The sequence below is a fragment of the Melozone crissalis genome, unplaced genomic scaffold (assembly GCF_028551555.1).
Source record: "Melozone crissalis strain CALT ecotype California unplaced genomic scaffold, PUWL_Pcris_2 ptg000107l_1, whole genome shotgun sequence".
NCBI classification, from domain to species: Eukaryota; Metazoa; Chordata; class Aves; order Passeriformes; family Passerellidae; genus Melozone; species Melozone crissalis.
Window position 1 is genome coordinate 513536 of NW_026535884.1, and position 15809 is coordinate 529344.

The 15809-nt window shown below is 46.2% G+C and overlaps 1 protein-coding gene across 4 annotated transcripts in view; it reads right to left on the reverse strand.

Moving 5' to 3' along the window:
• Nucleotides 1-1931: 1931 nt before the first annotated feature.
• Nucleotides 1932-15809, reverse strand: part of EIF4G3 (eukaryotic translation initiation factor 4 gamma 3) — a 146770-nt gene continuing 132892 nt past the window's right edge. For all 4 annotated transcript variants that reach the window (XM_054292045.1, XM_054292047.1, XM_054292046.1 and 1 more), the window contains 10 exons: nt 14714-14937; nt 13522-13637; nt 11631-11803; nt 9528-9653; nt 8444-8525; nt 6562-6660; nt 5645-5791; nt 4504-4585; nt 3048-3194; nt 1932-2165 (listed from right to left, as the gene is read on the reverse strand). In XM_054292045.1, the coding sequence (XP_054148020.1) occupies nt 1984-2165; nt 3048-3194; nt 4504-4585; nt 5645-5791; nt 6562-6660; nt 8444-8525; nt 9528-9653; nt 11631-11803; nt 13522-13637; nt 14714-14937 (1378 nt within the window). In that variant the 3' untranslated portion in view covers nt 1932-1983. The remainder of the gene's footprint in view (nt 2166-3047; nt 3195-4503; nt 4586-5644; nt 5792-6561; nt 6661-8443; nt 8526-9527; nt 9654-11630; nt 11804-13521; nt 13638-14713; nt 14938-15809) is intronic.

Here is a 15809-nt window from a genome sequence, read left to right on the forward strand (position 1 = left end):
TTTTTTCTTTTTTTTTTTTAACAAAACATCAGAGAAAAGTGTTTTATTGTTACTAAAAAAAAAAAATAACCAAACAATGCTCTAGTGTTTTAGGCCATGGATTCTCTAGCTCAGATTCATGGGGTGGAACATTAACAGGGAAAGTGTCTCATGGACCTCTCCCCTCTGGCCACAACCAGGCACCTCCTCCCTTCCCCGTGGTGATCAAATCACATCCTCAGGCAAGTACAGCAATTGTTTACATGTAAAAGTAAGATTAGGAAAGTAATGTATTTGTAGGCTTTCTTCCCTTTTTTTTTTTGTTTCTTTTTGTTGTTGTTTTGTTTTTTTTTTTTAAAGAAGTGATTTAGCAGCTGGAAAGAAAAAGACAGCATCATGTGAGCAGTCAGTGCTGCAGACACCCCCAGCAAATGCTCCACAGGTTACTCACGGTCCATGGCCCACAGTTCACAAACCACATTGCAGAGTCCTTGATGGCAGGTGATTCTCTCAGTGAGGTCATCTTGGCTGGGTCTGGAGCAGCAGCCGGGTCCCTCTGGGCACAGGAAGGGCTCCCATGGCTGTGGCTGTGCCCTGGCAGTGCCAGGTGGGCATTGCCAGGTGGGCAGCGCTGCTCCTCCATCCTGCACCCTCCTGGTGTGGGCTGTTGGATCTTGGCTCTCACAGCTGTGGCCTCCAGAGCTGGCAGGGTCACAGTCCCCACTGATCCACGTCACAGAGACCCAGCCGGGCTCGGGCACGTCCGCCCTGAGGTCACCATGTCCCAGCCTTGGGAACCAACCGCTCCCGCTCGGCCCCGCAGCCACCACCGGCTGCTCCTTGCCCAGGGGCCTTCTCGGCACAACAGCATCCCCTTGTTTTGTATTTTCCTTTTTTTTAACAATTGCTCTCACCCTTCATTTTTGGTAGTCACACACAGACACACACTATATGTACACAATTTGGGCCCGAGGACCTACGGCATGCCAAGGAAGCCAGCACCGCTCAGGATGGTGCACACATTCAGCAGCTGTCAAAGGAGAAGTCGTTTTAATTTCTTTTAAACTTGCAATGTTTGTCTTTATTTTGTTCTTTATATTTTGAAAGTGAAAAGAAATAGTATTGAGTCAATTTCTTTCTTTTTTTTTTTTTTTTTTTTTTTAAATATTTGTTCTATGTATTTACAAGCCTTAAAGTTGCTCTAAAGGTTCTCAAAGTATCACTAGTACTTTTTTCCCCGGGGTAGCACGGTTTTCAATGAGTTATTTTCGGAGCACTCTGGTCCGCAGCGGTTTTCTCAAATGCATTTTTCTTCCGATCCAAGGTTATGTATGGTTTGATTACTATTTTCTTTTTAAATTTCTGAAGCAAGCTGAGAGGCAGGCAGAAAAATCTGATGACAATAAAAAAAAAATTGATCTTGTCCTCATCTAGCTCACCCCAACCCCCTTCAAAGTTTTGTTGATTTATCATGCTTTGAAACAAAACTGAGGTGCGTATGAAGGGGAGGGAAATTTATTTCTTTGCTTTTGTTCTATTATACAATTTGTTTACAGAAACTGCAAATTTAAAAATTACACTGGCATTTGCAGTCCTTAAAATAATAAATTAAAAGTTTTCAACTTGTTTTTGCTAAACAGATTTGTTTCGCTGTGTGTTTTCCTAAGTATGAGTCCTTGTTTAAAAAGAAAAGAAAAAGATTAAAACAGAAAATATTTTCTATAAATAATACATGTATTTTGGTTTAGTGCTCCCGCCCTCAGGTTTGAAGTTTACTTTTTGTGGGTTTGTTTTCAAGTACCTTTTTGCCTCCATGATCACCTCGGTGTTTATCGGGTTTTACCTCTCCCACTCGTGCGTGCGTGGGGCAAGGGGGGTCTGCGAGAGAGAATTGGCCTTGCTGCACTGTGATTGGCGAAGACGTGAAACTTTTTAAAAAAATACTTAAATTGTTTCTTTTTTTTTTGTTTGTTTGTTTTAAATCTGTATTTTTTTTTTTAAGTTTTAATTATCCTCTGACTCCTCTTCGGCCTCCCGTAGCCACGTGAAGAACGCCGTGACGGATTTGAGCGCTACTCCTTTCCCGTTCTGCTCCGCCGGGTCCTTGCTGCTCTCCCACTTGTAGAAGGCATCCTCCGAAATGACCTCCTCGTCATACAGGCAATCAAAAAACATCCGCAACAAATCTGCAGGAATGGGATAAAGCACCAACATCTGTCAGCCCTGGCTGCACATAAAGGGATTAACGCGACCTCTCGGCACGGGAGATGATGGGGGAGACAAGGGAAACACAGAGCTCTCACTCAGTTATTGCTCCTGGCTGCTCACACTCAGGTGAGGGGAAAACTGACCCCTTGACACTGTCAGAGGAGAGGGGAAGCTGGGAAAGCAGCTGTGGGATTCTGTTATCAATCTGTTATCTAGAGACTGCCTGCAAGCAGGATCTCCTCTGCACCACATGGCTGGATTCCCTCCAGCCCCAGGATTTTTGTGGCTCATCAGGAGAGATAATGCCCAACTAATGTCATAAAGGGCACTAAGGATGATCATGTTGGATGTTTTGAGGCACTCCTGGATTTTGTGCTGCAGATTCCCTGGGAATCCCTGCTTCTTTGGCTACTCCCTTGCCTCTTGTCCCACAAGGGTTTTCTGTAGCATCTCTGGGACAAAACTCATCACTTGACCAACTCATTTTATTCCCTCCAAGCCCACAGACATCTGTGGAGTAGCAATGCAGTTCTCACTGCATCCCAGGTACTGAAAACTCTGCAGATTATTTTTTACTGCTCTTTTTTGCTCTCTTTTTATCAACAGAGGTTTGTCCTTCCTTTTGTGTGGCTGCTCACAGAACAACCAAAAGAAGCACCAGACTCTGGCCAAGCATTTGGGAGGGAACTTGAGCTGCTCTAAAAATCTGGGATCTAGACAAGCTGAACCTACCCACACCAGCTTCTCTCATCAGCTGCCTACAAAGGTAAGGAAAATACATCCTCATCCTCTTCCCATCTCCCACAGAACCCCCCTGCCCTTATCCAGGCTTAAATCCCCAGCACAGAGGCAACACTTACTAGGAGGTTGATCAAGTTTTACTATTGATGCTTGTAGTGCATAAAGTGCTTGTAGTTCCTTCTCTGTGTCTGAGTCCAGGTACTTGAGTAGGATGGGCACTCTCTGTTTGATAACAGCAGTGTCCACTCGGAAGCTGGAAGAGTCCGCTGGGGAGAGGAGGAGAAAGCAGGGTCAGCTACCACATGGCAACAGGGACAGCTCTTTGACTGCCTTTACTAATGCAAACTGCAATCACAAACACAGTTTGGAGCAGAGAGAAAAGGAGGATGAGAAAAAACAGCAAGTATTTTTGGTTAATGGTTGTTTCTGGAAGTCTTGGTCCTTACAGCTCCCCGCATTCACTGCCTGCAGTGACCCCAGCTCTAACACAAGCAGCAGCAGCACAACCTCACTTTGCAGTGCAAATGGTGTCTCCAGAGGCAACTGCATTAAAAAGGTTTTTAGAAAATTCTTTTTTAGCTAAAAATACCCAGGCAGAAACAGTATCACAAGTTGCACATGATATAGGAAATAGTGAATATATAAAAATATGCATTAGAGTCCATCAGCCACAAGAACGAATTATTCAGCAGCTTTCAAGTAGATCATGCATCCCAATTAGGTGATATTTTGAAAACAAAAGAAAAAAAACTCAGAGGCAAGGCCAAAATTTGAACCAGAGGATGATTTTCCTTACACAACAGCCTTGGAAATGAAGTCCTGTGTCGTGTCTCTGTTAACACTAGGTGGCACGAGCACGGCTGTGTTCCCAGAGAGAGGAAGGAGCTGGCCTGTCCCTCCCCTCCCTCACTGGTGGAATCCAGCCTGTCCTCCCCTAAATCACAGCTCAGAGCAGAACCAGAGCCTTTACAAGCACCACTTTTTGCTGTGCCAGATGCCAACAGTAAAGTTAAAGAAAACCAAGTGAACTGAGCAGATGTTTCTGCCTGCAGTGCTTTACTCAACCCCCACTGAGGGCTTGAGGCTCACGTGTCTGGCTTGGGAGCTTTTCCTTCCCTGTGCTTCCAGTTGTACAGTCAGGAAAATGCACAGAAACCATCCTTCCAAAAGTGAAACTTTGGATATAAAACTCTCACAAGCCTGAGCCCCAGCCTGGCTTCTCCCCACTGCCCACACTGGCTGCCCACACATCTTTGCTGACACAGAAGTGGAAATGTTCATTGCCTGAATGGTGATCTCAGTCATTTCCACCTTCATTAAGGAAATCAATGAACAACCTGGCACTACCCAGCACTGTCTGAGACCCCTGCTCACACCAGGGGCACCTCAGGAACACCATACCCAGCAAAGCACCCAGCTGTCACCCTGCTCTCAGGCACAATCCCAAATGATGGAAAAGCCTTAGTGTGTGACAAAATACAGCCTTGGCCAGGGAAATGTGATACAAACCTCAAAAATACCAAATAATTCTTCGCAGGTTTGGTTTGTGTGGTGTTTACACTGCAAGTTACTCACCTATAATAGCTGCTTTACAAACTGCTGTCATTAAAGCTCTAAGGAATGTAGGTGAACTCATCTGGCTTTCATCTAGATTAGCCTGCAATCAAGAGGAAATGGAGCAGTTAAAAACACTGCAGGACTGCAAAACTCCAGAGCTGGGCCTGGCAGCAAATCCAGGCTCAGCTGCTGCTGTGGCACAAACCCAGCTCAGCCCTGCAACCCTCAGCCCCCCACTCACCCCCTGGAGCTCCCTCAAGGACATCAGCAGCTCCCTTGGGATCCCTGTGCCACTGAGCACCTCCCTCAAGGAGCTGTTTGTGTGCAGAACCAAACCAACCACGCTCCTGCAACGCCCTCACACAGTCTCCAAGAGTTTTGGGCTTTTCCAACAAATTTTACAGCATGCTCCTTGGGTGGAGATTGTTTGTTTTGTAAAAGAAATTCAGGGAATGGCTGTGGAAACTGTCCAAGGCTCCAAAGAGCCTGTGGGTGATCCCAGATTTTCAGTGCTGCTTTCATTCCACTCTCAACTCCTCTAACAGCAGTGGAAAAATGACATTTCTAACACATTGCTCTGCCACAGAAATAACTGAACTGAAGCTGACCAAGATTTAGTACAAGCACAGATGTAAATGCATAGGTTGGGTATAATTACAGACAATAAATATCTGAGTTAAAGGCAGCCAGAGACTGAGAGCGAAGACCATGGGTTGATAGGCCTTTTCCTCTTTTTTTTTTTTCTTTACTTTTATTTTCTCTGTTCCAGTGCACTGGGAAAAGGTGTTCTCAGTGACTGCCCAGGATGTTTTACAGCAGGAAATTTGCAGAGGTCATGTTGGGAAAAATAGCAAGAATTTTATGAAGAAACGATGTAGCAGTGCACATCTAAAATATACTGAGTGGCAGAAGCAGGATATTCAGTGTCAGAAAGTCTACAGTATTTAAAAGGTTACACAGTTAATATGGCTAAAAGCCTTCCTTCCTAAAACTGACCCTTAAATACTGATTATAGTTTAGATTTTAATTCTTTGGAAGTGTTGATTGCACAGACCAAGACCAAATCCTCACAGTGTCCCATAGCCTGAGATGTTCAGATCAGAACATATTTACAAAAGCAGTTAAACATTCTGCAGGGAGGGTGAAAATCTCTTTGTACCTCTACCCAGTCAAAGATTTGTTCATCATTCGCCTTGTCCTCCACAATGAGTTTTTCCAGCTGCTTGTTCAGCTCTTCTGCAGACAGTTCTTTCTCTGAAAGTGCTTCTGAGGAACTGGAACAGTCAGACTCCGTGAACTCCAACTTCTGCAACACCACATGTGATGATGACAATTAGTGAAATGCACTTTCCTAGGCTGAATTACACCAGATTGAAGTAGGAAATGACATTTAATTCTGCTTCCTGGCATCTCTCAGCTGCTCAGCTATTGTTACAATATCAACTTTCCCTGTTCCAAAGGTTAGGAAGCATTTTACACATGGGAACTCCATTATCCAGCAAAGACAAGGAGGCACCTCAGGCAGCTCCAGCACAAAATCCAGTGTGCATTGCCTGGCTGGAGCTATAGGGGCTGGAATGCAACACCCAGAGCTGGCACTGGCTCAAAGGAATTGCAGCCAGTGCCCCAATTCCTTGAGAACTGTGACACAAGAGCTGCAGTCCCCTCAGCAAGGCCCAGTCATGGTAATAATTTCATTTCCTGCAGCACTTCCAAAGTGCCAGAACAGGGCAGTGGATCACTCAAAGCTCCAAAGGGAGGCAGTGACTTCCTGAGGAGCAGCACCAGCAGGAGTTGAGGTGCCTCCATCAGTGCTGGCTCCCTCCAGGACCATAACCCAAGGTGGGATGAGTGAATAACTGCTACCATTAATTGTGGCCCTTCTGCAGATTGTCTGTCCTTGCTCTAAAACTCATCACTGAATGTTTTTTTCCCAGAACAGGCTTGTCCTCCCTGTGCTTCACATTGTGGCGCTGAAATCATCTACCCCAACTTGGACACACTTCACCCCAAATTCCAACTGCGCATAAGAATGGGATGGAAGAGGATGAACAAATGGGTTTGATGTGAACTCACCTGTTCCATGAGAAAGGTATGTACATCCTCCCCTTCGGGCAAGTAGTCCTTCCAACTGAGGCCAGACTCCCTCCATAAGGCTCCCACTTTCTTATGGCTCTGAAACACAAGAGTTTGTCCCTTTAAAGAGCTGAGGGACACCCTGGCAGCTCCCAGGGGCCGGAGTGGTGCAGCTGTGTCAGGAGGAATAAAGGACACTTCAGCCACCCCACAAACACCCAGCAACGAGTGAGAACATCTGGAGAGCCCGTGCAGGAGGAACCACATGTGCTGCAGAGGAACCACATGTGCAGTCCCCAGGAATGCACATCTTGTCAGGTGGGCAAGGCAGGAGTGACACGGGGGGGTCGCAGCGAGCGCCGAGGTCACCCTGAGCAGTGACACTGGGACAGGGCACCTTCCACACCTGACTCAAACCCTTCTCCTAAATTACTCCATCACACACTCCCTTGCCTTGACAGTAAGGCTCTGGCAATTTGCTCCTTTGAGAAAACTCCTCATTTACTCAGCTGTTTTCAGCCTCAAATTCAGGCACATAATCCCAAATCCTCTCTTCAGTTCCTAGAGTTTATGCAAACCTTGAGAGCAGTGCCCGTGAGCACAGACAGTTCAGCCTTTTGCAGCCTCTAATGTCACACTGACCTTTGAGCCTCCTGCCTCAGAGAGCACAGTTCTGACACACACAGTTCTGACAAGAATAAAAATGCTGAGCACAACCAGCTCTTTTCACCCAAATGCTTTGCCAAAGTTTCACCTTACAGCACCTGCTCACAGGAGATCACTGAGTTGCCTAAGTCAAGCTGAGAAATGCTGCCTGATTTTCAGTTTACAAAGCAGATTACAACTTTCAGTTTACAATACAGGTTGTTAAGAGCAAACTGTGCATAGTTCCTGCTCTGATCCACCAAGATCTGGGTTAGATGGCTGATGTTACACTGAAATACCCGAGTCCAAGTCTTGGACTGGACAAGATTTGATCAGAAAGCTGTGGCAGACACAGAGACCCAAGGCTGTGCTTCCACACCCAGAGCACAGCAGCTTTTCTTTCACAGAATAGTTAAAAAAAAAAAAAAATGGAAGTTGACTGTCCAAACAAGCACAAGACTAAAATAAATAAATAAAAAGTCACTCTTTGCACTGTTGGACTGAAATGCTCCTGGAACATTCAACCTTACTTGAATGCATGCTTGAAAAAATAAAATAAAAAAAATTAAAAAAAAAAAAAGGCAAGTGAGGGATTTTACAGGGTTGGAAAATAGACACTATGCAAAGTGCAGGATTCAGCTGAATCACAAAAAAGAAAAAAAAAAAAAAAGACAAAAAAATGGAGATGAGTTATAGGGAAACCACCAAACTGGTTGGACACGCAGCTGTGAGGTGTGAAAGAGAGCTCTGGGAGTCCCGGGGTGAGGAGGTGTCACTACCCCAGTGCTGGGTGAACCTCGAGAGTCGCAGCTTTAGTTTGGATAAGCACACAGCAGTCTGAGGCCATCGCAGCTTATCCGAACCCTGAGAACCTCTCCGGTCTGCAAGAACAGTTCTCTCGCAAGATTCCCGGCACTTGCTGCTTCTGCTCAGCCCAGAAATCCCTTGAGCATGTCCCTCCTGCAGTATTTCAGCACTCTTAGCTTCTGGGAGAAGCCAGGTGCAAAGGTACCTGCAAAAGGGAAAAGTGATGAGAAAACAAAAAGTTAACTCAACTTTTTGGAACCTCCTAAGGCTTGCTTGGAAACTGGGGGTGCGAGGCAGAGTTCCTAAGTTAGCTGGACTGGCTGGCCCATCCCTAAATGTCCTCAGGTGGGAATGGTGAAGGTTTCATGCATGAACACGAGCGCTGCATCCACTCCTCCCTCTGGAGGAGGACACAGCACCAGGCACTCACCATTTGTTTGCATAGAAGGTGCAAGATTTCAGCAAGCAAGACGCCGGCTCTTCCCACAGGAAGCAAGGGTTTGCTAAATTCTCTAGAATGAAAGAAAAACAGGTGTTTTTCTGTTATAATTTGGGATTTCTGTTATAATTTTCTGTTATAATTTTGGGATGCAAATCCAGAAAACCAGTGACCAAACTGAGGCAGGAAATCCAGTGACCAAACTGAAGCAGGAAATCATCTTTAACTTCTCCCATGGAGGAAGGATTTGATTAATCCAGCACTGCTGATAAAACATTTAGTGATGCAGTGACCTTGTCACTACAGGGCTAATTATTAAGTCTTGAATTTTACATCAAAAAAAATTTTATATTTATGTCAAATCCACTCGTTTTTGTGGGATGCTGCACTTGGGTAGAGGGAAAAGACTGTTATTTTCTTAATATACTGGTAATAGAAATAGGAACCATTGAACTGGTTCACAGTTAATCCCCAGATATGTAAGGACATATAGAAAATACAGGAATTCTGGTCCAGGAAATGGTTTCTGGTCTTGCAGACAAAGTTTTGTGCCCATTTAAGGCAGTGCCCAGGTGGCAGAGACATGGAATCCCATAGTTTGGGCAGGGACACTTTCCACTGTCCCAGGCTGCTCCAAGCCCATCCAGCCTGGCCTTGAACCCCTCCAGGGATGAGGCAGCCACAGCTGCTCTGGGCAAACTATGCCAGGGGCTCCTCACCCTCACAGAGGGGAATTTATTCCAACATCCCACCCAGCCCAGCCCTCCTTCAGTTACCCTCTGACCCTCTGCAATCCCTCATTCTCTGCAAGGCCAATTCCCAGAGCCTCTGTGCTCCCAAATCACCCCACTCTACAGCACTGGGGTATTTTTAGCTGGAACAGCAGCAGATTTATGGATAAATCCTTCTCCAAGGGTGAAAACACCAAGCTCCCTTCCCAGCAGAGTTCTCAGGCTGGTGTGGCCCCCCAAGGATGTGCAACAGCTCTCCTGAGCCTCCAGCACTGCTCATCCTCCACCACTGATGGGAACCACAGAGAAATCACTTCAGGCACAGCTGGGAAAGCATCACTTACTGTATAAGTTCTCTCATAGAGATTCCTCCTTCTTTTAACATGGGGGTCACCAACTCAGCCAGGTACAGCCAGATATGGGGTATATCTATGGCCATGTCATCTGCCATCTCCAGGGTCTCAGAGAAACTTCAGAAAGAGGAAAAGACATCAAGTGTTAAATAAAATTTAATTGGAGACATTTCCATCACAGAAATCTGTGCTTTAAAAATATTTTTTGACATAAAAGAGGAGTGAAGAGAGAGAGGAGTGAGGAGAATCACAAAGGTAACAAAAAACCTTTGCCATTTTATGCCTTTGGTACTTCCAAACTGCCAATACTGAATTTCTCCATGCAGTAACAAGGAGAATATGTGGAAAAGACATCACCTTTTGTAGATCCAACAGATATATCCAGGAAAACTCCTGTTATAATAATTCTTATATCCAGTATCAAATCCCTTGCTAAACAGTAACACCTATAAAACTAAAAAGCTTTCTTGTCTGTATATAAACCATCAAGTAAATGAAACCTTCTTAAAAATATCCAAACATTTAGAGAAGGGGGTGAATCCTAACAGAATTCCAAGTGTAAGGTAAGCAGTGAAATGTCTGTAAGAGCTCAGTTCAGCAGAGTTTCTATCTGCAGCAGGAATTATAGGGCTGCTCCCCAGTGATACACTTTCCAGAATGGCTCAAAACTCTTCTTTCCCATGAAACCCTTGCAGGTGGCTTCACTTCCCACGCCTGGGACATGGCAATTTTTCTGCTCTCCTGCCAGTTTCTATCATGGTTTGTTTCTCCCTGAAAACCTTGAGAAGTCCAGTGTCCTGTTTAGTGACTATAAATGCACATTTTTCCTTGTTTCAAACCAGGAACCATTTCCTTTGCTTTATTCTTTGCAACCTCTGTTGCTCCTCCAGCCTTTCTGGCAGAAATTATTTTCCTGTTGTGCATCTCCCCAGTCATAGGCTGGGACCAGTGTTCACCCTGTGATCCCTCCTTACACGGTCACTTCTCCTGTGTCTGTAGGTGAGTTGGTTTCTGGTGTTCTCACACCCTCTGAACACCACTTGCCCTTTCCATCATCTTCAGGAGCTGTTTCACATTGTTTATGTCACATTCAGAGCACAAATCCCAGTATTTCATCAAGATCCACTTTCCAAACTCCAGGAAGCTCAGGAACAGCTTTCACCAGAACACATTTTGGGTGTGTATCACCTCAAACGAGTCCCTCTGACCATCAGTGCTGTGTGGACAAGAGTATTCCCTGTGGATTTAGATTTTTTCAGCAGTTCCATATGGTTTTGAGCTCAGGCTGCCAAAACCTTTCCTGTGAGCTGGATGAAGTTCAGGGGCAGACACAGGTGCAGGGAGTTTCCTGTTGGAGTGGTTGGTGGTACCACAATGACAGAGACTCAGATTAAAGCCAGACAGAGCCAACTCCTCAGCAACTCAGTGTACTTCATCTGCTCCTTCACTGCTGAATTTGTGTTTTATCCCTCCTGCTCTGCACCCCAGCAAGGACTGAGAGCCACCAGGGACCTCCATGGGAGCAGGGATTGTTGTAGGACTGGACAGCAGGCTGGGAACACCAATCTCAGGGAGCTGAAATGAGCCAGCAGCCAAAACTCTGTGTCTCTTGGCAGGTCCAACCCCTCTGCTGTGTGTTCTCCTCCTCAGCCCCTTGAGCTGAGCTGTCCTGGGAGATGGATGGGTGTGGGTGAAGCCTTCATCCCAGTGGGACGGTGCCTGTTGTGTAAAGGATTCTGATTTCCTCCTGTTCCACTTACACTCAGGGATTTGCAAAAGTCAAACAGGGAGAAATGCAGCACAAACAGGGATCTGAGCACACACATTTAAACAGACACCTACAGATCTGCTTCAAAATGCAAGCTGACATAAATATGAACATATTTATGTTCACTAAGGCATCTGAAACACTTTAAAATATATTGCAATAATAATATTCCTTATAAATACACCCAAATCACACAGTCCTTCCACAAGAACGTGTGGAGAGGGCAGGACACCAAAACAAGGTGGGAGATTTCTCTGCAGCACAGCATCCATTTGCAAGGAACACTGCAGAAAAGAATCTGTGGATTCTCTGAGCAGAATACCAACCCCTTGAAGAACTCCTGCTTGCTCAGCTTTCCTGAGTGCACCAGCTGATGTAACAACTGGCCCATGTGATCCCTGGTGATCTGGCTCCGCTCCAGCGTGGACTCCACGCCCACGCGCACGAACACGGGCAGCAGGCTCTGGGCACTGAGCTCCTCCACACACTGCATGGCCTCCTGTGGAACAACACACAGAGTCACCCTCCCCTGAAAGCAGCAAACACCCTCCTCTGAAAGCCGCAAACACGTGGCACAAGAGAATTTCCTACTGTAACACCAGGGATTTTTGGTGAAATGAGGATTTAGTGAGGCTGCCAGGCAAAGTGGTTCCTAATTCAGTGAGGTTCCACAGGCTCACTGAATTAGGCTGTGGAACTTCATCATATAATAGTAACAAAACCAACAGTAACAGCAATAATGGAATTTATACCACTCAGCTAACAAATCACATTCTAGGGCTGCTTGGGAAATGGCAAAAGTTATCTTCTGGATGCCACCAAAACACTGATTACTATATCAAATATCAAGTCAAAAAAAAGGTATCAGATCAGATTTGCTACTGATCTGAGCTGGCACAAATGCCTGTGTTACAAACCCACAGCCCATCAAGGAGCAGAAAATAGCTGGGAGCACTTGGAGAAGATTTCCCCTTTCTAAAGCTCCCACTTTCTGATGTGAGCATTTTGCAACCTAACCAAAGAAACACTCGGAGACTTTAGAGAGCAGCTTTCAAAGTCCCACATCAAAAATCTCCATTACCATCACAAAGACCTTCCAGTGACCTTCTGGGTCCAGCCCAGAGATCTCAGTGGCCTTCCTGCCTCCTTAAGCAGTCAGAGCTTTGCTGCACCTGAGGGCACCAAGAATCTGCCAGTACCAAGAAATTCCTGATGCAAACAAAGTGCCTTGACTCCATGGACTTTGAACCAGCCCTGCCCTGTCTAATGCAATTCAGCTCCACTTTCAGCAGGCCACAGCAATACAGAAATACCCAAATTGCTGCATTTGCAAACAGGGACCTGAAGAGGCCCCTTCATCACAGGCATCCGGGGCAGCCTTTGGAGTCCATCACAAGCAGGAAAAGAGCAGAGACTCCTTGGCTCACCAGCCCCTGGGTCCCAGGCCAGCTCACTGCCAATCAGAGCAAGGTTCTTCCTCTCCAAACCAAGTATTTAATAATTTATCCCATTAACTAGATGTGAACTCTAAACAATCCATCATGAGAATATTCCTCTTTCCAATTATTAATTGGAAGTCCAATGAAATGGAAGCAGCAACTCTGCTTTTAAGGTGCCAAACCAGAAACTCCCAAGTGCTGCCATTTCAAACTTGGCAGGTTTTAAAATTTATTTCAGTGAAAGATCAAATGAAACAGCCTTGCAGCCAATGTAACACTTCTTGCAAACTCCCTGGACGAGCTAAAAATCCCATTTACAAGGGAAACAAAATTTCAACCTTTTAACTAGGAAGTGATGACAGCTGCTCAGTAATTTCCAATGTTTATTAAAAATCCTCTGGAGTGGTTTGTTCAATATTTAGTATTGCTTTATCTGCCTCCAGATCAGAACAGCACATGCTTTGATAACTAAATGAAAACCTCTGTTTATTTTCCCACTAGCTTTTCTGCTTCCAAAATTGCTGGTATTATGGAGCTGCTCAGTGATTCATGACAGATACACATCCATCCTGCTACTTAAAACACACAGCCTGGGCTGTTCTTCCTCTTTCCAGCAGGGCACAAAACAAGCTTGGGAGACAGACAAGTGTCCTGAAAGTGCCCCTGGAGCTGCTGCTGGTTCTGTCTGTGGGCTGGGTGCTCACAGAGACACATCCTGGACAGAAACCACTGCAGCCCCTCAGAGATGTCTGTTAAGTGAGGTTTTCATCTTGCTTACCTTAAAATCATTAATATGCAAGAACTCATCAATGATAGATTTGCATTTTCTCTCTATTTCCTCTTCTGATAGTGAAGGCTTTTCTTGCACTGGAGCTGGGGGAACTTCTGGCTTGGCTGGTGGAAATACAGCAACAAAAAATGTTTGGAAAAGGAAAATCAGCATTTCAGAGATGACATTCTGAGAACAGAAGTCACTAGGGCAGGTGTGTCCCCTGTCCCATCCTCAGGTTCTTTGATGGGGCTTGGAGCAACCTGGGATAGGTGGAAGGTGTCCCTGCCCACAGCAGGGGCTGGAACTGGATGAGCTTTAAGATTTCCAACTCAAACCATTCTGGGATTCTGGGATTCTTTCCTGGCTACTTTCCCCCCATATGAACTCCCAGTATTTCTGTAAGTTGACCTTGCAGGATCACAGCTGGCAGTGGCACAGGTCAAACACCTTCAAAGCTCTGCACGAACATTAAATAATTAAATGGGAGCTGCTGCAGCAAAGTTAAAATGTGCTGACTGAGATGGGCAGCAGCCCAAGGCAATCTCCCAAACACATCCCAAAACCCCATAGACTGTCTAGAACATCCCAAAGCTTCAGGACAAGCCTGTGCTGTGGCAGTTGAGGTGTTTCCCTCATTGCAGCAGTTTCCAGATGTTTCTCAGGGAAGGAGCTGAGTGCTGTCCTTACTGCAAAGGTTCTGTCCCCTTAAGTGTCCACATTTTCCAACTAACTTCCCAGGCTGGCAGGAGGGAAAAACAGGAGCTGCAGGACTGACAAGGTGACAGACAGGTCACCCTGGTGGGTGCCACCCTCCTGCTGCACCAGGGCTGGCTGGAAGAAGGGGTGGCAACAACACAGTGCTAAAAAGCTGCTGTGCACCATCTGACCCAAATCCCTGCCCTGGGGAATCCTTGAAAAGGGCAGATATGGCATTCCTAGAGAACTGACACTGATTTGGAGGAGAGTAACAGAACAAAACAGAGCAGCCAATGCCATGGGTGGTGCTGTGCTGGCACCTACAGCCCCACTGGATCCCACAGAGGAGCTGCAGAGGGGGATGATTTCCCAGCCTGCCTGACTCAGCTGGGTCACCCAGCTCTGGGAGGTGCATGTGACAGTGCCCTGCACAGCCAGACACCTGTCCCTGCTCCTGACAGTTTCTCCTTGTGCCATCCCACACACCCAGAGGAGCCCTCACCAGGTTCCTTGGCTTTGTTCCTCTCGGCCTCGGTGCTGTTCCTGTCCATCTCCATGGCTCCTGTCAGCTGCTTCACCGTCTCCAGCATCTCCCTGCGCTGCTCCTCCTGGGCCTGGTTGTCCAGCAGCAGCTCCTTGCTGCTGCTGCCCCTCAGGAAGGTGTTGGGCCGGGCCAGGGAGGGTGGCAGAGCTTTGTCGTTCTTCTCCCTGCCCGTGCTCCCACGACTGCCAAACGAAAACACAAAAACCAGCTCAGGGGTGAGGAGAGGGACTCCAGGGCTTCACTGCAGGGAAAAAATACCCCTCAACTCTGCAGGATTGTTGGCTCTGTTTCTTACAGAGAATTTGCAGGATTGCTGGATTGCTGGCTCTGTTTCTTACAGCTGTACCCACAACCAAAATTAACTCAATTTCAGAAACTCACAAACACAAATACCTAGAGTGGACAGGAACAGCCAATGCTTCCTAGAGAATATATGGAAAAGCAGTGCTCTACAGCACCCATTTTATAATGGAATAGTGAATTTTATAACACATGGACTGTGTTTCCCTTTGAAATGGTGTGGGAGCTTTAGATTAGATGTAACAAAGGAATTCTTCCCTGGCAGGGTGGGCAGGCCCTGGCACAGGGTGCCCAGAGCAGCTGTGGCTGCCCCTGGATCCCTGGCAGTGCCCAAGGCCAGGCTGGACAGGGCTGGGAGCAGTCTGGGACAGTGGGAGGTGTCCCTGCCATGGCAAGGGGTGGGAATGGGTGATCTCTCAACTCTCTCCACCCCAAAACATTTTGTGATTCCATGAGAGTTGTATTTTTTACCCATAAATTAAAAAATACCTCCCAAAGAGTGAAGGCTCCCAGTAACAGGTGACAATGATATGTCCTATTAATTACTGTGTTAACGAGTAAGATGGGCAAATTGAAACCATAATGGAATAAGCCCGAGCTTTACTTGAAATAGGAGGGAAAACATTGGAGGCACAATGCAGAAAATATTGGAGGCACAACCCAGGAAAACACTTGAGCAGCTTGTGTGCACTGGAAGGAAGACCCAGTGACATTTTAAATGAACTGTACATTTATAAACCATGTCTAGAGTTAA